This window comes from Raphanus sativus, chromosome 9 (genome assembly GCF_000801105.2).
Source record: "Raphanus sativus cultivar WK10039 chromosome 9, ASM80110v3, whole genome shotgun sequence".
NCBI classification, from domain to species: Eukaryota; Viridiplantae; Streptophyta; class Magnoliopsida; order Brassicales; family Brassicaceae; genus Raphanus; species Raphanus sativus.
The window spans coordinates 8,214,530-8,238,334 of NC_079519.1; the positions used below are offsets into that span (position 1 = coordinate 8,214,530).

General features: G+C 35.6%; 3 protein-coding genes and 1 pseudogene across 5 annotated transcripts; 1 reads left to right on the forward strand and 3 right to left on the reverse strand.

The window, feature by feature from the left end:
• Positions 1-842: 842 nt before the first annotated feature.
• Positions 843-1,482, reverse strand: LOC108826326 (uncharacterized). The gene has a single exon (XM_018599712.2). It carries the CDS (start codon positions 1,286-1,288, stop codon positions 986-988), a length of 303 nt encoding a protein of 100 aa, XP_018455214.1. The 5' UTR covers positions 1,289-1,482; the 3' UTR covers positions 843-985.
• A 523-nt stretch (positions 1,483-2,005) lies between these two features.
• On the reverse strand, positions 2,006-4,090 carry LOC108823907 (uncharacterized). The gene is made up of 6 exons (XM_056993479.1): positions 3,743-4,090; positions 3,169-3,511; positions 2,999-3,083; positions 2,780-2,866; positions 2,394-2,645; positions 2,006-2,311 (listed from the first exon to the last, which is right to left on the reverse strand). The coding sequence occupies exons 1-6, from the start codon at positions 3,880-3,882 to the stop codon at positions 2,235-2,237; spliced, it is 984 nt and encodes a 327-aa protein (XP_056849459.1). The 5' UTR covers positions 3,883-4,090; the 3' UTR covers positions 2,006-2,234.
• Positions 4,091-4,314: 224 nt separating this feature from the next.
• Positions 4,315-6,293, forward strand: LOC108824670 (uncharacterized; annotated as a pseudogene).
• A 30-nt stretch (positions 6,294-6,323) lies between these two features.
• On the reverse strand, positions 6,324-8,572 carry LOC108826366 (pectinesterase QRT1). 3 transcript variants are annotated; one of them, XM_056994069.1, is made up of 6 exons: positions 8,449-8,572; positions 7,928-8,307; positions 7,377-7,572; positions 7,072-7,275; positions 6,743-6,978; positions 6,324-6,663 (listed from the first exon to the last, which is right to left on the reverse strand). In XM_056994069.1, the coding sequence occupies exons 2-6, from the start codon at positions 8,281-8,283 to the stop codon at positions 6,516-6,518; spliced, it is 1,140 nt and encodes a 379-aa protein (XP_056850049.1). In that variant the 5' UTR covers positions 8,284-8,307; positions 8,449-8,572; the 3' UTR covers positions 6,324-6,515. The 3 variants fall into 3 exon arrangements, with proteins under 3 accessions (XP_056850049.1, XP_056850050.1, XP_018455257.1); XM_056994070.1 differs by having other exon boundaries at positions 7,928-8,292; positions 8,449-8,550; XM_018599755.2 differs by lacking the exon at positions 8,449-8,572 and having other exon boundaries at positions 7,928-8,417.
• Positions 8,573-23,805: the final 15,233 nt, after the last annotated feature.

The window sequence follows — 23,805 nt, forward strand, 5'->3', positions numbered from 1 at the left end:
TGTTCATTTCACTATCTCGTTATTAATTTTACAACTAACCATTTCCAATTATTAATATGTCATTTGATAGCATATTGCTGTACCATGACTTAGCCAACTCAATTCCGTCCATATCAAAATGTTTACCCTAATATAATTTCATATCTAAAGGGACTTTACTTTTTTTATTTAGTATCTACTCCAAAATTGAATAAAATAAGAGGCTGCCGGAACAACATCTTGATCGTAGTCTTTTAAAAGAATTCTCAAATAATAATAAGCAAAAAATAATACTACAATAATATATAAATATTTTCAAACTTACGTACTTATATATTATTTTAGAGTTACTTTAATATTTATATCACTTTATTATATTTATTTATTGAAAAGACCAGGAATGTAGTTTGAATTTGAGTTTGGCTACTAATTTTTATTTTAACCATTGTAAGTTCTGATAACTAGTCCAGGAAAATATAAGATAAACTCCAGACTGAATATATCTCCGTAAAACAACAATTAAGACAGGTTTGTTGTTCCTTATTTTTCTTTTGCTAAATTGCTAATTTTGTGCTTAAGTGGTCAGGAATGTTGTTCCTTAGTTGATTTGGAGTTACAAATACATACTGTGTAGTTAAACAATTCAGCTTAACTATTGCGCTAAAATCCACGTCCATGATGTAACATATTTTCTCAAATTTAGTTTAATTCACATTGTCGTTTGTATCAGTGACCACAAAAATATTAATAACAAGAACTTGTTGTAGTCCATTAAACTAATCCACGTTTTTCTAACACTAATCCGCGTTTAGACCGATTTAAAAATAGATAATTAGATTATCATAAGTCTTCGACAGATCACATTTTAGAATGTAATATATGAAACTATAATATTATTAATTAATGTACTCATGGTGATACATATGTAAATTACATGCTTCATAATATGATCGGACATTGGTGAAGAGAGAGATTTAGATAATCAAACACCAAATATAAATAGCCTCTAAAGCTGATCAGGCCAGAGAAATGATTCAATAGCGAAGACCCTCTTGTCTTCAAGAGATCCTTCGAAGGAGATTCCATATTGTTTGAGGAGCAAGTCAAGGCTGAGATCATCCATGGCTTCATAATCAGACTTGGAGTATCTAGGGTAGTGAAGAGGAACTTGAAACCCACTTGGAAATTCCTCTTTCTCGATCATCTTTATTTTGTTGTGGGTGTTTACGAAGTTGCTGGTTCGATCGATTTGGTTTGAGCAGCCAAACATTTGAGTGAAAGCCGGAGGTAATAGGCATTTCATTCCCATTGTGTCTGGTTGGTTTTAAGTGTTTACAAGTGGTTATAGTAAGAAGAAGAAGCTCAAACTCAAAGGGAAGCTTGGAGAATTGGTTATAGTAAGACGGCCAAAGAGACTTTGTATTTATACAGATATTAAAGTCCCCGTGGCTGTACTAGCATCGACCAATGTTTGGAGTGTAATGTATATTGTGGCTTGGTGTGCAAGGAGAATGAAGAAAAAGTAGGCGAACGTATTTAATATACACATATTAAAGAGGGAGGCCCCTTTTCAATTAAGACAATCGAATTATTTGGAGCCATTCATATGAGTTTCATGTTTCTGTGGTCGTCGTGATGATGTGTCTGGCTTTACAACATTACAATTGAAAATATCTGTCCTTTTTAAGCTATGATCATGGGATTTATTCAACTTTTAGGTTTACGCTGCATATATCTAAAATAAAACAGAGTATAGTCACCTAATTTGTCGTCAAACTCACAACTATTATGAGAAAAAAATAACTAATTTGATGCTTAAAAGTAATTAGTGAAATTATGTCTATAAAATAACCGTGTAGTTAATATTTTAGTGAAATTACTTAACCAGTTACGTTACCAATTCAGCATATGAGCATGCCAAACCCTCGTTGTTTGTTTTCAATTTGTGTGAGAATTTCAGGGTACGAGATAGATTCGTCCAAAGCAGTCTCGGTTTGTGTAAGAAAATAACATATACTTACAAGAGTGGAAAGAAGAAATATATGAATTCAACATTAAATCCAGTGAATAATAAACACCTGCCTTATTCAGATGATGTCAAAAGTAGGTACAATTTGTGAATCACTCGGAGTGTATTGATCAAAACGTTTTCAAGGTTTAAGTAAAAACCATAAGAAAAAAAAATCAGAAAAAAGCAACCTTTTGATTTCATTTTGGATCGTCAAAGTTGAAGAATTCAATCTCCACATAAAAAGTTAACCATCAGCTTGAAGAGTCTTCTGCAGGCAAATCGAAACAACCATCGGACCAGCCAAGTCCCCCAACGCGCAGCCTAAATTATATAAAAAACCATACACATCAACAACCATTGTTCCAAGCAAAAAAAAAATCGGAGTTATTAGTTAATGTCTTACCGATCCATTGCCCCGTGGAGGGACGCATGAGGCAAGAACAGATACCAGCTCCAATGGCAGCAAATACTAAAGAAGCACCACATCTTACTGTGATACCCACAACTTTGTTTCCAAGATCCTTGGCTTGCTCTGCTATCTCGACCTGTTCCTCCTCTTCTTCTTCGGGTTTGGGTTTTACATTCCGGACCACACATCTGTAGATTTCTATGCCTACTTGAACTGTCCATGATGCTGCAATTCCGAGGAAGTGTCCTGCGTAAAATAAATCCAATGACCAAACCATATATGTTAGAAAGTTATGGTAAAACTAAACAATGGGTGATCTTAAGACAGAACAAGCTTTTGATGGAAGGGTCACGGGTCCAAAGTATCTGTTACCACCATACCTCTTAGAGTTGTCTGACTGACTTTATAGATGTATAAATGTGTAGGCCACCCTCTCCCAGCCTTGCGTAAAGTAGACTGAGGCACATCTGCATATATATATATATATATATATATATATTTATCAGTTTTACTCACCGAGCTAATATGTTATACATTTTGGATTAGAATAACAAGTTTTGTTGTTGGGGGAAAGCAAAATAATAGAAGATGAGGTTTACCCTTTAGAAGTTTCCATGCCATACGCTGTGAGACATAACTAATAGCCAGCCTTTCGAGGACTCTCCTAGTTGTCACAACTGTGGTCTATATAGATCTCATATATATAAACCCCGAAATCAGCAGTTTAAATCACGATACAAACAAGAGAAAGATCTGTAACCATACTAACCTCGCGGGCGATCTGCTTGACTGACTTTTTAAGAGGAACAATCAGGTCTTTCCGGCGTTCTTCTTCCGCATCATTGTTTAGGAAATCATCATCCGGTTTAGGCTCCAGAAGAGGTAGATAAAACATGAGGAGAGATCTAACTGTGGTCATCGTAAGTGCCCTGAACTCGAAGGCCGAGAAGAGTGGTTTTGGTTGGATATTGTAAACCTTGGAGCTAGGAACGTATGTAGGCGTTTCAAACTGGAAAGCATCCGCAGACATCTTTCGTATAGCGGCGAGGTAATCATCATCTATCGCAGCTGGTGCCGCAGCATCACAATACGCAACTCGAGGCTCAAAAGAACTGTATATAACATAAAACAAATATTTGAATCATTGATAGGTTGAAACAACAAGACAATGAACAGCTGGATAAGAGTGCTGTTTCAGCTCAATCAAAACGAAAATAAATCTAGGCTTTAGATTAACGCTAATCTCATAAACGATTCTGCTTAACAATCCAATCATCTTATCCATCATGATCCAGTCAATAGAAATCGAAACAGAGCATCAATATTCAATACAAAATACATACCCGAAGAGAAACCTAGAGGCGAAAGGAGCAGTGGCGAAAGCAGATACGGCGGCGGCGGAAGACAGAGACGACTGTGAGTGGAAAGTGTGCTTGTTATGAGATTTCTTGAATAGATCTAAAACTATAGCTATTCCCGCCATTACTACAAAAGGTTAAATGATTCTCCCGATGGCTCTCGATCAGTAAAAAAGAAGATGACGATGACGATGAAGAAGAAAAGAGTAAATCTACGCTTGCTTATAGAGTAATCAACTAGTTGTAGATTTTCTAATCCATTTAAAAAGAATAATTTTCTCGAGAAAATAAAAACAGCTTATAAACGGGCAGCCAAAGAGACAAGACACAGAGAGAAAGAGAGAGAAGAGTTGTGTTGACTTTTCCCTTTTGACATTCTATCGTCGGTTTGACCCGTTATAGGCCCATCATATTCATTAACTATAAGCCCATTAGTGGCCCACTATGTCATAACACCATTCTATTTCACGCTTGTTCCACGACGCATTAAAACCTTAGGATCGGTTCAAATCATCTTCCTTTTATCTTTCCTGTGAGATGCCCATTTGGTATTCGTCATGCGTCAGCTGATTACCGCAGTCAAAGTCGTATCTTGGTGTTTTGCGGCGCTCTCCAGCTTGGATCATTGCTTCCACAGCTTCGTCTCTGGTCGCTCTGCAGATCTTCCTCTCACTGGCTTCTTCTCCGCTTTCTCTAATCCCAACTTCTTCTTCGTCCGTGTTATTTGATTCTCCCCTCCCAAAGCTGGAAACTTTACAGAGGCGTAGCTGTTTGTAGGAAGGAAGGATGTTAATGCATTAGAAGGGCTTTACTAACATGGCTATGAGTTGGCGTCAACGCTTGACATTCAGTAGTTAGTTCTTTATCTGAATTTGAAGAAGGGTTCGTATTGGCAAAAAAAATTGTGTGAGAATGATTATCATTTTGTGGAGTGGAAAGAGCATTTTGTCTCACAGGAGAGAGGGAACCGTCTTGTTCATTACTTCCTCAAGGATTTTACCGGTGAATCCATCTTAGCTCTGGTTGGCACTGAGAGAAGTGTTAGACACATGTTCTTATCTTGTCTCTGACGATTTTGTGCGTTTCTATGGTTCCGAGTTCTGCTGGCTTCAAATGGAGGTCGAGGAGAGAATTTGTCGACTGGCTCACTTCAATGCTTTCTAAGCAAACTACACAAGGAAACTGGTGGAGTGCGTGTTTATCTTTAAAGTTGTCTGTTGCATGGGGAATGAAGGGATTCTTTCTATGTGAGAGAGTCTCTTTTAACAATATAACTGGTTATTTATAGAACTTGTTTACTGTCGATTACAGAGACACCAAGATGTGATTCAGAGGAATCTAATGGATCTCCTGAATTTTCAAGCAATGGATTTCCTGCTCAGCGAGCTCAAGCAACAGAAGAGGTGATGTTTAGCTGCTTATTGCTTTAGACAATTAGTTACTGCATATTTACTCTCCTGTAATATTGATGGAAAAATCTCTCTCACAGTCCCGGCTTCCAGTAAACTTGAGGGTTCAAATTTGGGAGATTACGTGGTCAGGCGCTTCCTGGATGTGTGGCAAACAGCTCAAACATTACCCATCATTCTGTAGGAATGGGACAACGATAGGGGTAACTTGAAAACTTCGCATCAGAGAACTCTTGAGTATATATATCCCTGGTGGGAAGGTGTTGTAATTGCCACTGACAAACCGGAAGCTGAGGACTTGCAAATATATATCCCTGGTATGATTTAGTCAGTGTTTTCATATTTTCATCTCTGTCACTCACTAGTTGTCTCCACTATCTCCATCTTTCTCTTAGGGGCTGACATGTGTTTTGGTTGTCATGATGTTAGGTGAGAACTTATGCTTATCAGTGCACAGGAAGGATATTCGGATCTCCAGAGACTGGGTGGGAGACTGCTGGGTTGATATCGATCCTAACCCCGAAATACTCTCTCTTGTATCTTCTGATGTTAACCCGGAAGCCAAGGTTTCCATGTCTTCCACTCTTGCAAAAGATGCCAAGGCAAAGCCCATTGCAATGCCAGATATTGTGGAGGAGGCAGATATACTTGACATTTCGCTTGTAGATGATGGGGTTTGTTAAGAATGATGATGAAAGTATACTTTCGAAAGAAGAGAATAAAGAGGTTGTTGGACTTGGAAGTAACCAAACTAATACCGTGGAGGACCACAAGGAGGATGATGTTAACGGTAATGATGAGAAAGCTCGCAAATCAGAAACAGTCTTCACACTGTCAAAAACTACTACCACGCTGCTGACATCGTAAAGATGCTTTCTTGAGGTTATATATAATGATGGTTATTCTGGTACGTGCCACGTCTCGGAGAACTTTAGTGTTTTTGTTATGTATATATATTGACATAGTTTGCAGAAGAAAAAGAAGGAAGTGATTCTTGGTTTGACTTGGTTGGTACTGAGGAGAGACGAGTAGGTAAAAAGGTTGTATAGAAAAATTGAAGAGGCATGATTTTGGTGGTTGCATTTGTTTTGAACTTTTAACTAAGAATAGGATTTGTTTAGGGACTTGATTATCTTAAACCACTTTGTATCAGCTTGTACAAAACTTCTTATCTTAAAAACCAAAATCAAATATCTTTTTATAATAATAGTTTAAAAGCATGCAGATTCTGTTTCTCTCTGCGCTAAGATTTAGTACTAATTACACATGTATATTAAAGTATGATTAGGTCATCATCTCCTGTTAGATTAAACAGTACCCTTGTCAGTATTTTTCTCTAACCAAAGTGTTTAGAGTCTCAACCATTGATCTCCATATATGAACTCCCTCCCAAGAAAAGGCTTCACTTCATCTTGGGTGAGACTCTTAGACCACGGTACTCGACCTCCTCTCTCTGCTCCTCTTCCCCTGCAGTTATACTCCCCGAACAGTACCTTGCTGCAGAAACAAAGAAAAAAAACTCAAGTCTTTTTGCTGTTTTATTGAGACAGAACAACTTTAGTTTTTCTTCAGTTACCTTTGCCTGTCAGTGTCGTCCCAGTCACTCCAGCCCACAGGAGTGATGACATCAGCAATGTAACAGTTTGAATAAACAGTTCTCGAGTAGTTTCCCCAAGCTCTCCCCAGGAGAACTTTTCCTGTTCCTCCGATGTCACAGTTCACAAAGGAGAAACCAGTATCATCATTCTCTTCACTTCTATGGTGAGCTGCAATGGCGCCAAATCTCTTTGCGGTTGAGCGGATATCACAGTCCTGTGGTGTTGTTGTTTACACAAAACAACAGATCAACATTGTGTACATATTTTCTAATATACAAAAAAGGATTAAATAAAGATGAATTGTTGCCTGGTAAAGCGACTTGGCGTTGCCGAAGATGAAATCGACACTTCCTTGGATGTGGCATTGGTAAAAGTAGTGAGAACCAGTTGCATCATTAAGAGTGTCTTGTGATCCCAAAACCCTAACTTTATAGAACATTGCTTTGTCCCCTGTTACCCTTAGCGCTGCCGCTTGCTTCCCTTCCTCTCCCGCCTCTGCCACCACCGTGTTCTGCACTCAACTCATTCCACACGTTTCAAAATCCCATAACCTTGAAGAATATATAAATTCATAAATGCATGTAAAAGAAGAAGAAGAACACGAGAGAGGACCTCGAAAGTGATGGCCGTGGCGCAGAAGAAATCAGAGTCGATTGCAACAGTGGCGGTTCTGTATGTGCCGAGTTCAGTCCCATTGCCATAAGGGTCTGAGGACTTATCGCTCCAAGTAATGACCGTGTATTCCGCGTAACTCTCATTGCCTATGAACGATATGTACGGTTTTGTCCTCGGCACTATCACCTTCTCCCTGCAAGGATGAAATCATTATGACACAAAAAACAGAGCATATGAGAAACAGAGTATGACAAAACAGAGATTCTGAGAAACAGAGTATGACAAAGACAGAGATTCTGTAATAATAATAAAAACCGAGAATTTCGGAGAAGATATATATATATATATATATATATATATATATATATATAGAGAGAGATATTGTATTACAAAAACTACCCCACGTAGCTGATGTGTAAGATAACCCCCACTACCCCCAAGAACTTAGCTTCAACTGCTTTTAGTTAATTAAAAAAAAAATAAAAGAAACGTTTCTAATTTTTGATCAAAACACGGTTTCTGTCTTGAATCAGAATGTTTGATTTTACCTGTAAACGCCAGGAAGAATTAAGATTTTAACTCTCTGTGAATTGGAATCAGGAACCATATCAACAGCTCCTTGAACTGTAACAGAGTCTCCTCTTCCTCTCTTATCAACCACAATCACTCTGCTCGCGCTTACAGGCGCCAAATTATTTTCTTGATTAACCAAATTATCCTTCACCTTAACGTTGAAACTCTTCTCTGTTCCGACATCTTCCACAACTCTCATGTCTTCCCAGCTTATGTAATTCTTCAACTCGTTAGCTTTATCATCACTCTGCAACAGTCTCGATGATCCTGAACTCAGCAGAACCCAAAAACAGAGCAATAAAACCGCGGGAACAAAGGCTTTGTCTTTCATGGAGAATGTCTGTGCCAAAAAAAACTTGTAAATCAGAAGACAGAAACAAAGAGAAAAGTTAGTGTGTGTTTTGTTTCCTGAGTTGTGGAGAAAAAAAAACGTTTTCAGGTTTCGTGGAAGTGAGTTAGAGAAGAAAACTTGGCAAAGTTTACGTTTATATTTTACCTTGTAAGTTTTATTTTATGTTTGGGAGTCTTTAGAGGTGAAAGGTCGTGTGAGAAAGATGGGTTTAATAAATACGAGGAGCCTCTCTTTGTTCTGTCTTCTTCTTTTAACTCTTAAATCCGCATGAGATAAACTCTTATCATCTTTGTAATTAATTAAAAAATATATCATCAAGTTAAAATAAATTTTTAATTTTTGAAATAATTGTATTATATTTTAACATTTGTAATTATCTTCTTCTTGATTGATATTTTCATATTTGTAACAATGTAAGAATCAAAACGTTAAGTCTTTTAATAGTCAATTTATATATTTTCTGATAATATTGTTTTAGTTAAAAAAAATCTTTAGACTCATTATCTTGAAAATATATATTATAAGATAACTTTTAAGTCCAAAAACAGTTACAAGTTAAGTAATTTAAGTAGTTTAAATTGTTAAGTAATTAAAAAAATTACAAGTTAAGTAATTTAAATAAGTAATTTAGTTATTATAAATATAACTTTAAAGTAATTTAAATGTGATAATATTAAAGATTAAACTATCATATGCTAGAGAAGGATACATGTCTTTGATAGCTACGATATATTTTTCTTTTTGATAATCTGGAGTATTTGGTGGGTTGAGTCCCCAACCGATTATCTAACAAAGGTTTTTTAAAAATAAAACCAAACACAAGTTATAAAGTTTATGTTTACCAATAAGACTTATTATGATAATCAAAATAAATATAATAAAACTTATTATGAAACACTATCATTCTTAAAATCTAGATCATTGGCTATATTTTAGTAAATGATATCTTTATCAGAAGCTAAATAGTTATCTACTATCGTCACAACAAAAAATAGTTGTGTACTAAGTTTTTTTCTGATTTTTTTAATGTACTAAAATTCTGAAACATCATCAATAATGATCAGGATGATCTTTTTTTTTTTGAAGAAAAAAGTTGTTTACTATGCAAACTTAGAAATTAATTGTGTTTTTTTTGTAAAAGAAATTAATTAGTGTTCAAGTGTTATTTATTTGTACTTGTAGTGTCTGACATATCATAATATAGTCGATCAATTTTTTTTTTATAACGCCAATTTTTTTGAACTTTAGATAGAGTTTACATAATCCTCATGAAGAGGATGTTCAGTGATTCTAAAATATTTATAGAGAAACAATAGTCGTGTAAAATTGGTTGCTTCAGTTACACAAAAAAAAAAAATTGGTTGCTTTGAAATGGTATCACGTTACTAGAACAGTTAAGAGATATGCCTCGTCCAGTTTACAGGTCGATTTTGGTTTGAATACATTTCGATGGATTAACAAATTAAATAATCAAACTGAAAAAAACGTATATTGTGGATTGACTATTTTCTCATTTTGAAGGCAAAACAATAATTTGAATTATAAAGATCCAAAAGCTGAAGGAACTTGTAGCAGAAGTTAAGAACTTATGAGCAGAGTATGATAATACGGACAAAAAAATATATATAATAGTAAGATGAAGTTAGTGCAACTTCTTATAGTAGTACCTAAAATATTAGATTAACAATCATGAATCACGAAAAGATGAAGGCAAATCAGAAGAGAATTAACTAGAGGTGTGATTAAAGAAGAATGAAATCACGTCCACGTTTTTCAAGAATTTCGAAAAAACGAAAGCGCGTAATACACACGCGCCCCCAAATTTTCTCACAAACCTAACTCTTCGCGACTCCGCCGTTACGAACTTCGCTTGCCTCTCGGGCGCCAATCGGCGTTGCGGGAGGGCCCCCACTGCTCCCACCTTGTCCATCTTCCTCTCCGGCGTGATTGATGTTGGTCAGTGACTCTGCACTTGGTCTTCTTCGGCGTCTCCGTCAAAGGTTTGAGTTGTGCTTCGAGTTCTGGAGCCCTAGCGACTGCTCCATATCTCTGAACCTCTCTTAGCCGAGTTATGTGTCGCCTCTGCCAGCTTCTTTGTTATCCCGTCGGTGTGGTTCCATAACGTCGCTTTATGGCTGTCTCCGTCAAAGGCTATCTCGGGTGGCTCCGCTTGAGTTTTGAGGTCTCGGGACTTCTAGCATCTGTGAAGAAACGACATGTTCGTATCTTTGAAGATTCAAGCTCAAGTGATTTTGCTAATGAGTGTAGCTTTAATTAGCTCCTCGTCCCTCCTTTGTTTCGGTTTTGGCGTTGCTTGTTGTCTGAGTTTGATTTGCAGGTTGAACAGAATTGGGTAACGGAGTTTCTTTTGGATTCTTTGTGCTCGGGGTTCGCTTTGCTACTAGAGGAGATAGTAAGGCCCATGAGTGGTGATGCTGCCCCTTGTTTGTTACCGGCTTAGAGGACGAGTGCGGTCGTACGAGTTGAGCGCTATTAAACTTTTGCGGTTAGTGTTGTCCCCTCTTTTGCTAGAACTTGGACCAGTTCATTGTCCCTGCTCGGACCTAGAGGGCAGTCTTTGAGCGGGCGTGGTTCTGTTCTTCTGAGGAATAGCAAATTGCTTGGGCAACCGGATGAAACAACTTCTTGTTAGTGTTGCGTGTCTTGTTCCACTTGTTTTCAAGCTTCTCTTCTCTTACCTAGCTTGGTTCAACTGCTCACTCAGAATTTTCAAGTTTGTATCACTATCTTTAGTCCTGTTCGCTCTCAAGCAGAACGGCTAAGATATTGATTGATATTTGCTTCCATGTTTTTATCTTTTTTGCCATGGAATCAAGACCAGAGGTCTTATATCTTGTCAAATACATTATGTAAACCTCAATTTTCATTTTGAAATGATATTTACCATTTAGCAAAAAAAAAAAAGAAGAATGAAATTGCAGACATGATTTTGGGGTCTTGAGTTTTGGCGTTAATGTTCATCAATACTTAGGGTTACGTTTACTCATAAGAGTTACGTGTTCATATGCAAATGCAAAGATGTTTTATTTAACATATTCATATTGAGATTTAGAAAAAAAAAATTAAATAGGACGGTATCATTATGATATGTATATTTAAGAAAATGCATCATCGACATTGATAAACTTATATGGACATTACTTCTTGTATCGGGTTGGGTCATTTCCTTAGTGGGCTTAAATTGTCGATGCAGTATAAACGACGCCGTTAATGCTCATTTAGCCCCTATTGTTTTGATGAATGTAGAAAGCTAAAGTACACTTCTGTACTTGTGCTTGATCATCCTCTCTTCTCATACTTGCTTGCAAACTCCTTGATAGTCTCTGACTAAAGGAAAAATACGTATCTACACTAGTTCCACCCCACTACGGAAAAACAAATTGTTAGAGGAGGTTCTAGAGTAGAACCGACATTGGGTTAACCGGTATATTCGATATTGTTGATAACTATAAGTTAGTTAGAGATAAGTCTATGGTTGTTGTATAGATAAGGCTAAAGAGATATTCTAGAGATCTTGTTCTCTAAGTATATATGTGTTGTACGTAATCTCTGTGAATGATAAGTATTCTTCAAGTATCTCTGTTGTCTTTCATGGTATCAGAGCCACAAGAAAATTGAGTCGATTTTCGTTGTGAGTTTGACAAAGAGAATAAGAAGATATGAGTAAAGAGATCGTGAGTTCGTCAACTGAAGGGAGGACGTCTCCCTATTACCTTGCGCCTTCGGACAACCCCGGGACCTCCATCTCTCCGGTCGTCTTCTCCGGTGAGAATTATGCAGAGTGGTCGGCGGAGCTCGAAAATGCCTTGCGTGCCAAGCGAAAGATAGGCTTCATCGATGGGAGTCTTAAGCTTCCAAGTGAGACGGAGAAACCGGTTGAAGCTGAGATGTGGAGGACGGTGAACTCTATGATCGTCGGTTGGATCAGGGCATCCATCTCTCCGGTGATCCGATCAACGGTTCCTTTCACGCCTGACGCGTACAAGATGTGGATAGAGTTGAGGAAACGTTTTTCTGTTGGGAGTGCTGTGCGGGTACATCAACTCAAAGCTGAGTTGGCTTCATGTCGTCAGGATGGATCGAGTGTTATGGATTACTTTGGGAAGTTGTCACAAAAGTGGGAGGAGCTGTTGAGTTGTAAGCCGATCCCAACTTGTACATGTGCAGCATCAGAAGTCTATGCAAAGGAATATGAGGAGGAGAAAGTTCATCAATTCCTTATGGGGTTAGATGAGGCGAGGTTCAGTAATGTTTGTACTAACATTATTGGAATGGAGGTGCTTCCAGACCTTAACTCAGTCTACCAGAGAGTTATTCGAGAAGAGAAGAGACTTGGCGCGACGCGTCTTGAACCAAAAGAGGCTCCGGTTGGTTTTGTAGCTAAAGGAGAAGAGTCTCTGATGGCAGCTGTTGCAAGAGGAAGAAGCTCAGTGATCTGTGATAACTGTAAAAGGCCAGGACATGAGAAGAAGGAGTGCTGGCAAATCATCGGTTTCCCGGAGTGGTTTACAGAGAGGAATCAAGGAAGTGGAAGAGGTGGTAGAGGTAGTAGAGGACGAGGGAGATCAGGCTCCTCACGGGCCAACGCAGTGCAGACTCCGAGTGCTGCGTCGTCTGGACCTCAAGGAACGACAGTTCCTCCGCTGAGTGCAGAGCAGTGGGCGTCTCTCACTGCATTCATTGAGAGACAGAAGCCATCTCCGATCCCAGACAAGTTAAACGGTACGGTACAAACAGGTGAAGTAATCATTGACACAGGTGCTTCACATCACATGACTGGGGATCTTCTGTTACTTTCCGATGTTCGGAGTATTATACCTAGTCCAGTGAGTTTTGCCGATGGCAGTCATGTGATGGCTACCAAGAGCGGTAGTCTGCGGTTGTCAATGAACTTGACATTAGTTGATGTCCTTTATGTTCCGAACCTGAATTGTACTCTGTTATCTGTCGCTAAGCTGCTTCGACAGACAGGATGTTTGGCTGTGTTTTCTGATACATTGTGTGTTTTGCAGGACCGTTTTACGAGGACTCTGATTGGAGCCGGTGAAGTCAAAAATGGTGTTTATGTTTATCGGGATGTCACAGTGAGAAAAGGTCACAGAGTCAAGGCGTCGGAAGATCAGGCTGTGTGGCATCGTCGTCTGGGGCATCCTGCTTATGGTGTTTTGAGTTTTTTACCTTTTGTTGCTGGTTTTAAAGATGTTTCCAATAAGTTTGGAGGATGTGATATTTGTTTTCAGTCCAAACAAACAAGAGAAGTGTTTTCAGAAAGTCTTAATAAAAGTTCTTCTTCATTTGAGTTAATACATGTAGACCTTTGGGGTCCTTATCGCAAGCCGTCATCTTGTGGAGCAGTGTATTTCTTGACCATAGTAGATGACTTTTCCAGGGCCGTTTGGGTTCATCTCCTACTGGAGAAAGGTGAAGTCAAAACAGTTCTTCCGAACTTTATAGCTCTTACGGCTCGTCAGTTCGGAAAGACAGTCAGGACCGTGAGGAGTGATAACGGGACTGAGTTTATGTGTTTAACGAAGTATTTTGCAGAAGCATGAATTGTGCATCAGACATCTTGTGTGGCGACGCCTCAGCAAAATGGTCGTGTAGAGAGGAAGCATCGGCATATTTTAAATGTGGCAAGATCGATTTTGTTTCAGGCTGATCTCCCAGTGCGGTTTTGGGGAGAGAGTGTATTAACGGCGGCTTATCTTATCAACAGGACGCCAACGAAACTGCTAAAAGGAAAGATGCCGTATGAATGCTTGTTTGGGAAGCCTCCGTCGTATGGTGATATCAAGACGTTTGGGTGTTTGTGCTTTGCTCATAAGGCAAGAAGGGATAAAGACAAGTTCGGTGTACGGAGTGTGAAGTGTGTCTTTGTGGGCTATCCATTTGCTAAGAAGGGTTGGAAACTTTATGATTTGGAGAAGAAGGAATTCTTTGTGTCAAGAGATGTTGTTTTTGATGAAGAAAAATTTCCTTTTGCGGAGAAGAAGTTAAAAGACGCACCTATTGTTCTTCCACCTAGTGTTGCGCATTGTGATGAAGAAGATGTTCGGGAGACTGTGATTATGAGAGAAAGGGGAAGTGAGCAACCGGTATCAGGTAATGTCTCAGAAACAGAGACAAGCGAGGTCCGTGTTGAAGAACAGAGCGAAACAGAGGAGCAGTTGGGTCGTGGTCATCGTAAGACTACTCCGTCGGTGAGATTGCACGACTATGTTATGTATAATGCTCAAGCGCCTCCTGAGTCTCCTGATAAACATAACACTATTACCGGTCTCAAGTCAGAGGCCTCTGCAGATCGGTCAGGTAAGACACATAGTTTGTATCCTATAACCGATTATGTTTGTGATGCTTTCTTCTCAGATCATCATCAAGCTTTCTTGGCTGCGGTTAGTGCTGGTGTGATTCCTCGTAATTATAAAGAAGCTTTTGAAGATGAGAGATGGAACAAGGCAGTGAAAGGAGAAGTAACTGCTCTTGAGTTGAATCGCACATGGGATGTAGTTGATCTACCAAGTGGGAAGAAAGCTATAGGAAGCAAATGGGTGTTCACTATAAAGTACAATGCTGATGGTTCGATAGAAAGATACAAGGCTAGGCTCGTCTGTTGTGGTAATCATCAAGTAGAAGGAGAAGATTATGAAGAAACTTTTGCTCCGGTAGCCAAAATGGATACGGTGCGGACACTACTAGAGGTAGCTGCAGCTAAGAACTGGGAGGTGCACCAGATGGATGTGCATAATGCTTTTCTCCAAGGAGACTTAGAGGAGGAAGTGTACATGAGACTACCACCTGGATTTCACTCAGACGATCCTAATAAAGTTTGTAGGTTGAGGAAGTCTTTGTACGGATTGAAGCAGGCGCCGAGATGTTGGTTTGAGAAGCTGTCGGATGCGCTTAAGAGGCTTGGTTTTGAGCAATCATATGAAGACTACTCGTTGTTTTTTTTCGTTAAGGGGGAGAAGAGTATACGGGTTCTATGTTATGTAGATGACTTAATCATTGCAGGAAATGATCTTGAGTTGATAGAGAAGTTTAAGAAGCGTTTGAGTGAGACATTTCACATGAAAGATCTTGGGAAGGCTAAGTATTTTTTGGGTATAGAGATAGCAAGAGGACCACTGGGTATGTATCTCTCTCAAAGAAAGTATGCATTAGATATAATCAACGAGGCAGGATTGCTCAGGTGTAAGCCTGCGACAACTCCGATGGAAGTAAATCATCATCTTCTGCGCGATAAGAGCCCATTGTTGACGAATCCAGCAAAATTTCGGAGAGTGATTGGGCGTTTGGTGTACTTGACAGTGACGAGACCAGACTTGAGTTACTATGTTCATGTTCTTTCTCAGGTTATGCACGAGCCAAGAGAAGCTCACTGGGATGCAGCTATGAGAGTTATAAGATATCTCAAGGGTTATCCGGGTCAAGGGATAATGTTGAAAGCAGATAGTGATTTGCGTATACGAGCATATTGTGATTCTGATTGGGCTTCATGCCCACGCACGCGGAGGTCACTTTCAGCTTACATGGTATTGTTAGGAGATTCACCGATCGCGTGGAAGACGAAGAAACAGGATACTGTGTCCCATTCTTCCGCTGAAGCAGAGTACAGGGCAATGTCAGATGCCTTGAAGGAGCTTACGTGGTTAAAGAGATTATTGGCTGATCTTGGTGTTCGACATGAGGATCCTATGGACTTGTTTTGTGATAGCAAGTCCGCAATCTATATCGCAGCAAACCCAGTGTTTCACGAGCGTACGAAACATGTGGAGAAGGATTGTCACAGTGTTAGAGATGCAGTGAAAGCCAAGCTTATAGCTACAAGGCATGTACGGACGACTGAGCAGTTAGCAGATATATTAACCAAGGCGTTGGGGAGCTCGTCTTTCAGTTACTTGTTATCCAAGTTTGGAGTGTGCGATCTCCACGCTCCAACTTGAGGGGGAGTGTTAGAGGAGGTTCTAGAGTAGAACCGACATTGGGTTAACCGGTATATTCGGTATTGTTGATAACTATAAGTTAGTTAGAGATAAGTCTATGGTTGTTGTATAGATAAGGCTAAAGAGATATTCTAGAGATCTTGTTCTCTAAGTATATATGTGTTGTACGTAATCTCTGTGAATGATAAGTATTCTTCAAGTATCTCTGTTGTCTTTCACAAATTCATTGTTTTGAACCAATGAGCGCGGCCATATCCTTTGATCAAGAACAAGCTCAAGTACATACATTGGATATTTAGTGAAAATGTGCACTTCATTTTTGAGTTAAGAACCATTTGACAAGCATTATGAGAGCAAATCTTCTAAAGAGATTTAAGCTTCACACTAAGACGCGATTCCCAATCCAAAGTCAGTCGACGTGGACCGATTTAAACAGGTGGTTTCCGAAATATAGTCAGAGACGGACAACTCGAAGATTACGTGGCAAATTATAGTCGGAGCTGTTGGTAATTAATTAATTTACTGCTCGTAATTAAACATGTAAAATCAATTGGTAAATCTTGTGATTATTCATAATGAATGGATGTTGCAGCTGCAGTCATACCTTTCGTTCTTGTAGGCAGGGACGGACCCAGGTAAGTTGTGGGTGTGGCACGTGCCACACTATTGTGTTTTTTTCTTAAAGATTTTTGTTCAAAATTTAGGTAAGTGTCTTCATTTTATATGGTTATTACATTATGTGCCCCATGTAAAATATTTATATATCCTTACATTTAGTTATTCTTTCACTCTGTGCCCCATGTTTTATAATTTGCTGGGTCCGCCCCTGCTTATAGGAGTTGAATTCAGCAAAACAATAGAGGAAATCTACTAATTCTTTCGTTAACAGATTCCAACGGTCCCCACCAGTACATGCACACATGATGCTTATACTAACACTTAATTAATTAAAATTCAATACGCGAACTAACAAAATACGGGGTTTATATACAACGATCAGTTTTGTTATCTTTGTACTTAGCTTTTACGTTTAAGAGAATAAATAGTAAATCAGCCTTTCACCCGCACTCCCGTGCGGATATTTGTTCTTCATAATCACTACTATATATTTCACTTTTAACAACATACTCCCTATGTTCCACTTTAAGTGGAGTTTTAAGATTTTTATTTTGGTCCATAATATGTGATGTTCTCACTATTCTAGATAAAATTAAATGTCATTCAAATTTTGTGACCAATTACAAAATCATATACTATTTTGTTATTGGTTAAACTTGTTTTATTTAATGTGATTTTTATATAACCAAGATAAAGTGCATAAAATTTTGTATTTTCTTAATAATTATGTAAAAACCTTAAACATCACTTAAAATGGTACAGAGGGAGTACTAGATTTTGACCCGCACAACTGTGCGGGTTTTTTCTTTTTATATACTTTCGATTATATTAAAAGAGAAGTTATGACTTATTTCATGTGCGATATTTAAAATGGACCATCTCTTAGAAAGTCATTAGTTAAACTATATCTATCATTTAATTTTACATTATATCTATGTAACTAATTTAATCATAATATATTTTGATATCTTTTCATTTAGACATATATATATATATATATATACATATATTAAAAATTCATTTTTTTTTGAAAAAAATTCTAGCAAGATCTCAGTACTTCAAATTTGATGTAAATTTTTTCATCTAATTTTATAACTAAAACTAAAATATTGTTATACATTAATTTATACTCATTTATCATTTATAAAACAAAAATAATTGTTCTATCACATTTTATTTATTTTATAATCATAATCTTTAAGATTAAAATAATTATTATACTGAACTAAATATGATAAAGTTATATTAAATTTATATATTAATATACTAATATATTTTATTTTATAAATATAAATATTTATCTTAAAATAATATAGTATGTTACAAAAAAGGGTATCACATAAGAAATTAGATAATACATGTCTACAAATTAACATATCTTAAATTTACATATATAACAATATATTATCTAACATAAATAAACATAAAAATTGCTAAAAGTTAATCCAGACTTTGAAGTGGAGGTAAGAATTTAATATAATTTAAATATAAATTAATTTTAAAATATTTTGTTCCATGTATCTTTTGAATCCTTTAATAATAAATATACGTTACGATTTGAAACAATTGATTAATTACGACATGTAAACTATAAAATTATTTATACAAAATAATTACATAAATATTTTAATATATAATTGAAATCAATATATATCACTAATGATGTAAGATAAATATCTATAAATAAAATGAAACATCCGCGCGGTTGCGCGGGTCATAGTCTACTAATATTTTAATTCATACAACAAATATCTCTAAATTAATGTAATTTATATGTATTATATAAATCTAAAGGCCTATATTTTGTGGCTTATAATGTTATTACGATAAATTTTATTAATTTTGTAAAACAAAATTGAGAATATTAGGTAACAGTATCATTTTAAATAATTTGGTTTTATTTTTAAATTTTAAATGTATATGGAATTTAAATTAAATTGGATCACAGAGAAGAAATATTTTGAGATGCCTTTAAAACAACATTTTTTTTTAATAGAATTACAAAAAATATTTTTAAAAGAGAAACTATAATATATTGTAGTTGGATAAGATTGTTTTATTTAAAATAGAAATGAATATTTTTTCTAACAAAATATTTTAAAGATCTTTATTACATGTTTTTTTAAAAATTAATCAATTTAAATTCTTATAATCATTAAAACATTTAATTTTCGTTCATAAATAAAAAATAATTTGGAACTCTAATTATATTCTATTATAATTTAATTTTAAATTAAATAATTTTCGTAAGTAAGTTTTGAAATGATTCTGAAAATATTTTTCTAGAATTTTCTTAAACAATATTTATTTTAAATAAATATAAAGATATTAAAAGATATGATGATTAAGTTATGTAAATTTGATAAATTTTCTAGAGGATGGTCTCTTTAAAAATATCACACATATAAAAAGTCATGACTTCTGTTTTAATATAATAGATATTTATTTTCTTGTTATAGGTTCATACGTTATTGACTTTTGATATTGGTGTGTGATGTTCAACTTATTTAGCGTCCATTTATAAACTATATGATTGTGTTTCTCTTTTCTAAAAATTTCTTTTTTTCATTTCGCTTGGGAGTATAGAGTTTTACGCATATATGTGGGTTTTATTAAATTTTACTATAAATATTGTGATTTAAAATTGATTATAAATTTCAAATTTTATTTTGAGATTTTGTAACACAAATATATTATATAGACATACACATAAAAGAATAATGAAACAAAGTTACCAAAAAAACATTCAAAAACAAATGTAGATATTTGCAAATTTAATTTAGCAAGCCTAATTTAAGTTATTAAATTTGGCCATTTTGTTATGTTTAAAAATTTGGTACATCATATTTTACAGTCTCATAAGAACCGTCTATTGTGGACCTTATACCAGAATCTAAGTGATATCTTGCATATATACATGTTTTTAGCCTTCATATCTTGTGCATTTTGATCATATAGCTTAGAACTTAGTGTTTTTAGGATCCATATTGCATACATATGTCCCTATCAGGTGTTGGAGCATACTATGAGGTGATATGAAGTGTTTGAGAGTTTAAAAATCCAAAGAAGATGAAGAATGATGTTCAGCCAAGCAAATACTCACTTTGGACACGACTGGACCGGGGAGAGTAACCCGGGCGTGCAGGCCTGGACCGGAATGCCTGAACCGGGGAGAGTAACCCGGGCGTGCATGCCTGGACCGGAATGCCTGGACCGGGAAGAGTAACCCGGGCGTGCAGGCCTGGACCGGAATGCCTGGACCGGGGAGAGTAACTCGGGCGACTGCTGGACCGGTTTGCTCAGACCGGTCCGGTTCGACCCAATTCGACCTTGGGTCATTTTAAACACTATTTTGAAGTTCTAATTAGCCCTATACAAAGGGCATTCTAGTCTTTTATCATATGTGTCTCTCTTTACCCTAAACATAAGTATAAATATTTGTAATCTCCATTTTGGAGAGATTATCTTATTTTTCTCTTAAGAATCACAAAACCTTTTTAGGGTGAAAGTTCTTCCCTTTTGTTCTTGTGTTCTTAAGTGTTTATAATTTCATTTCTTGCTTTCTTAAACATGATTAAGCTTGGAAACCTCATGGGTTCAAGAGTAATCATGGTGATTAGTGAGTAATCAACTTTTGGATTCATGGGTTAGGGAGATTAAGGGTGATTAGGCTTGATCTAGGGTGTTTAGGTGTAGACCCTTCTTAATCCTTGCTAGTAGAGTGTTTTTAATGCTTCTTTAGAGCTGGCCTCTCTAAAGTTGAGTTATAGACATTTCCCACCCACAAGGTGTTCGATGAAATGTCTGAACCAACTCTCCTAAGCTTTTAACATACTCTACCAAAGAGATTTGTTGTTAAAGGTGTTAAGATGGCTATTAGACTTGTCATTAATGATTGCTTCCTAAACATTCAACCAAAGAGATTTGATGCTTGAGTTTTGGAAGTGAATGAGCATTCATCTAGAGATAGAGTTTGTTTACTCTTGTGTCTAGGTCTAAGGTAGATAGATTGATTGAAAGCTGACACTTTTAGATTAAGTTTGATCACCCAAGGTCTAAATCCCTTATCCCATGAGTCCTTTACTCTCATAATCTAAAGAAAGTCTCTTGCTTTATTGCATTTTTATTCCTATTTTAATATAATCTCTCATCTCATCTTGATAGCATTTAGCTTAAGCATGGTCTTGCATTCCTAGTGCTTCGCATTCTCTTAGAATTAGATTGACATCCTTTATACTTCAACATTTGAATAGGATCTTAGCAAAATCCTGTTATCACTAAGCCCATATATTATTTTTTCTCCGGAAAAAAATAGAAACATATTTATCTTTTACCAACTTTTCTCATTCTATTATAAATTTCTATATCTCTTTTTTTTAACAAAGAAATTTATGTATCTCTATCCTTATCTTTTTATGGTGCCGACCTTTTGCCTTGCCAGTTCTTTCTAAACAATCAAGAAAAATATATTGAAGTTTTCACGCAAATGATAAATCTACTAATTTCTACTGCAGATTTTGGCATAAATATTCTCTGTTGCTTTGTTTTTTAATTATCACAATTTTAGGAGTAGTTTTGGAATGTTTTTGGAATATTCTTTGTTGATAAAAATTAGAAATAATTATAACTTGCCAACCAAGTTTAATGGAGAACCAAAAAATATACGATAATTAAATTCTAAATTTTTATATATGGAAATTTTTTAAAAGAGAATTTATTGAATTTTTAAATGCAGAGTGCTTAGAATTAGAAAAAAATATCCTTAGTTGATTTGTTTTTGATTTGCAAATATTTTATATGGAAATTTCGAAATGTATGAGTGATATGGGTCATAAAAAATTTCCAAGCCCAAATTTAATTATATGGCAACGAAATTTAAGAAAAAAAAATATTTGATTTGTTGTGATGGCAGTGGTATAGGTATGTAATTTTTGTGCAACTCTAAAAGCTAATTCATTTTTGTACTTAAGCTTTATAAGATAAAATCCCATTTCTTATCTATCTTATTAAAACAGAAGTACACATATAGAAATATACTTTGAGTTTTCCTTTATTTACTAGCCAATGCCACTGAGAATTATTTTTAGTTTAACATTAAAAATTAATGTCTTTTCCACTTCTACTTTATTTATTTTCTAAACTAATGCAAACTAACTACAATAAAGGAAACTAATTAAAACAACGATGTGCTTTTCTTATCCAGCTATACCATGTTTTCCTTTACCACATAACGTTTCCCCTGCAATATCAAATAAGCACAATCATAATTAGGATTGATTTCAGTAGTTTGAAGTCAAAATTCAAAACGATGTCATGTTTATGGAAATGTAAGTCAGTTCATAGCAACTATAACAAATGTAAAAGTTAACATCTTACATATATTTTAATAAGTTTAATCACCACCCAACATCCAATACTTTTATGTTGGTTAAATTTCGAGAATAATAATACATGAAAATTCACAGCCAACCAAAAAATCTATCAAATCTACAAACTTTCCTATTTATTTGGTAAAAATCAAAACATACCATCAACAAAATCATTAATTATAATCTGGAATATTATAATTCCCCTGTTAATATTTACATTTACGCCTATAATAAAGGAAAATCTTATTGTTTCGTTTTATAATTTGAAATATTATAATTCCCCTACACTTGCATAACAAGCACAAAATCTTATCGTTTCCTATTTTAAATCATAACAAGCACCAAGTATTTAAGGAAAATTTAATATATGATGGCACACACAATTCAAACTAACACCAACGATATCTAAGTCTGTCCTATATTTTGGGATATTAATGATAAAAAAGAATCAACAAAATATTCTATTCATTAATTATGGCGTCATATGCCTTGCAAATTAGGCTAAGATATCCCCTATAGGGCTTTGTCCCTCCACTATATATTCTGCCCGACTTCAACTCATATTCTACACATTCTTTTGCAAAGCACCTCACAAAAAAACATGTCTGCTAACAATAAGTTTCATTTGATCAGCGATCTCAAATCTGTTTTCTAATTTCATAATAAAATTTTAAATTTCACATGCTCAGTTTCAATTAAGATAGATGAGTTATATAGAAATAATATTACGCCTAATATGACTTACTTATTAATTAAACTATAAATATTCAAACTCACTTTTAAAAAAATAAAATTATTTTCATTTATAAAATTTATTATACAATTTACCGTTACAGATGAATAACCATATTAAATTCATTGATCTCAAATACATTACTAATTTGTCAAAATTGTTGTATGGGTTTTATATATAGTATATCATAGACTAACAACATATAATTTTATAACAAAACAAAATTCAAAATGAATACCCGCCCGGTCGGGCGGGTCAAAGTCTAGTTACATTGGTTAAGGGGCAATCAAACCCAGGTTGGAGCAAAGACTCACCCAACAGTTAACCACAATGCCAAATACGATTTAGTCTCTATATTTTCTATCATTTTCTATTTATACCTAATAAATATTTTATTTTACTATCTTCTTTCTTTCTTTCTAAGAAAAAGAAAATCGGAATCTCTCAAATATCCGTCATTCCATTATTCATCACCTGCTTCGATAATGAAACTAAATTTTGACCCGCATTTTTAAAGAACAGGATATTTTGTGATAAAAATCATATTAACAATATTTTAAAAGTTTTGTTAATTTGATGGAATATTTCTACTTAAATTATTTTATATTTTAATCGTTTTTATATCCGACTTATACCAGTGACTTATACCAGCGATCGAACCACTAAACCAGTGATCTAATATGTAATCATGTTTGGATTCTAAAAAATATCAATTACCCGATAAAAATCGCAAAAAACCTGCTTAAACCTGAGATTAACCGGTTGAACGGATGATTGACTGATACGTAATCCATTTAATATATTGATATAAATATAT

Excerpts from the sequence above, each read along its gene's own strand:
- LOC108826326 (XM_018599712.2), bottom strand. The coding sequence starts at position 1,288 with ATGGGAATGAAATGCCTATTACCTCCGGCTTTCACTCAAATGTTTGGC.
- LOC108823907 (XM_056993479.1), bottom strand. The coding sequence starts at position 3,882 with ATGGCGGGAATAGCTATAGTTTTAGATCTATTCAAGAAATCTCATAAC. Across the intron at positions 3,084-3,168 it reads TCAAGCAGATCGCCCGCGAG|ACCACAGTTGTGACAACTAG; the intron begins GTTAGTATGGTT and ends AGATCTATATAG. Across the intron at positions 2,646-2,779 it reads CAGTCAGACAACTCTAAGAG|GACACTTCCTCGGAATTGCA; the intron begins GTATGGTGGTAA and ends TATTTTACGCAG.
- LOC108826366 (XM_056994069.1), bottom strand. The coding sequence starts at position 8,283 with ATGAAAGACAAAGCCTTTGTTCCCGCGGTTTTATTGCTCTGTTTTTGG. Across the intron at positions 7,573-7,927 it reads ATTCTTCCTGGCGTTTACAG|GGAGAAGGTGATAGTGCCGA; the intron begins GTAAAATCAAAC and ends TCATCCTTGCAG. Across the intron at positions 7,276-7,376 it reads CCACGGCCATCACTTTCGAG|AACACGGTGGTGGCAGAGGC; the intron begins GTCCTCTCTCGT and ends AGTTGAGTGCAG.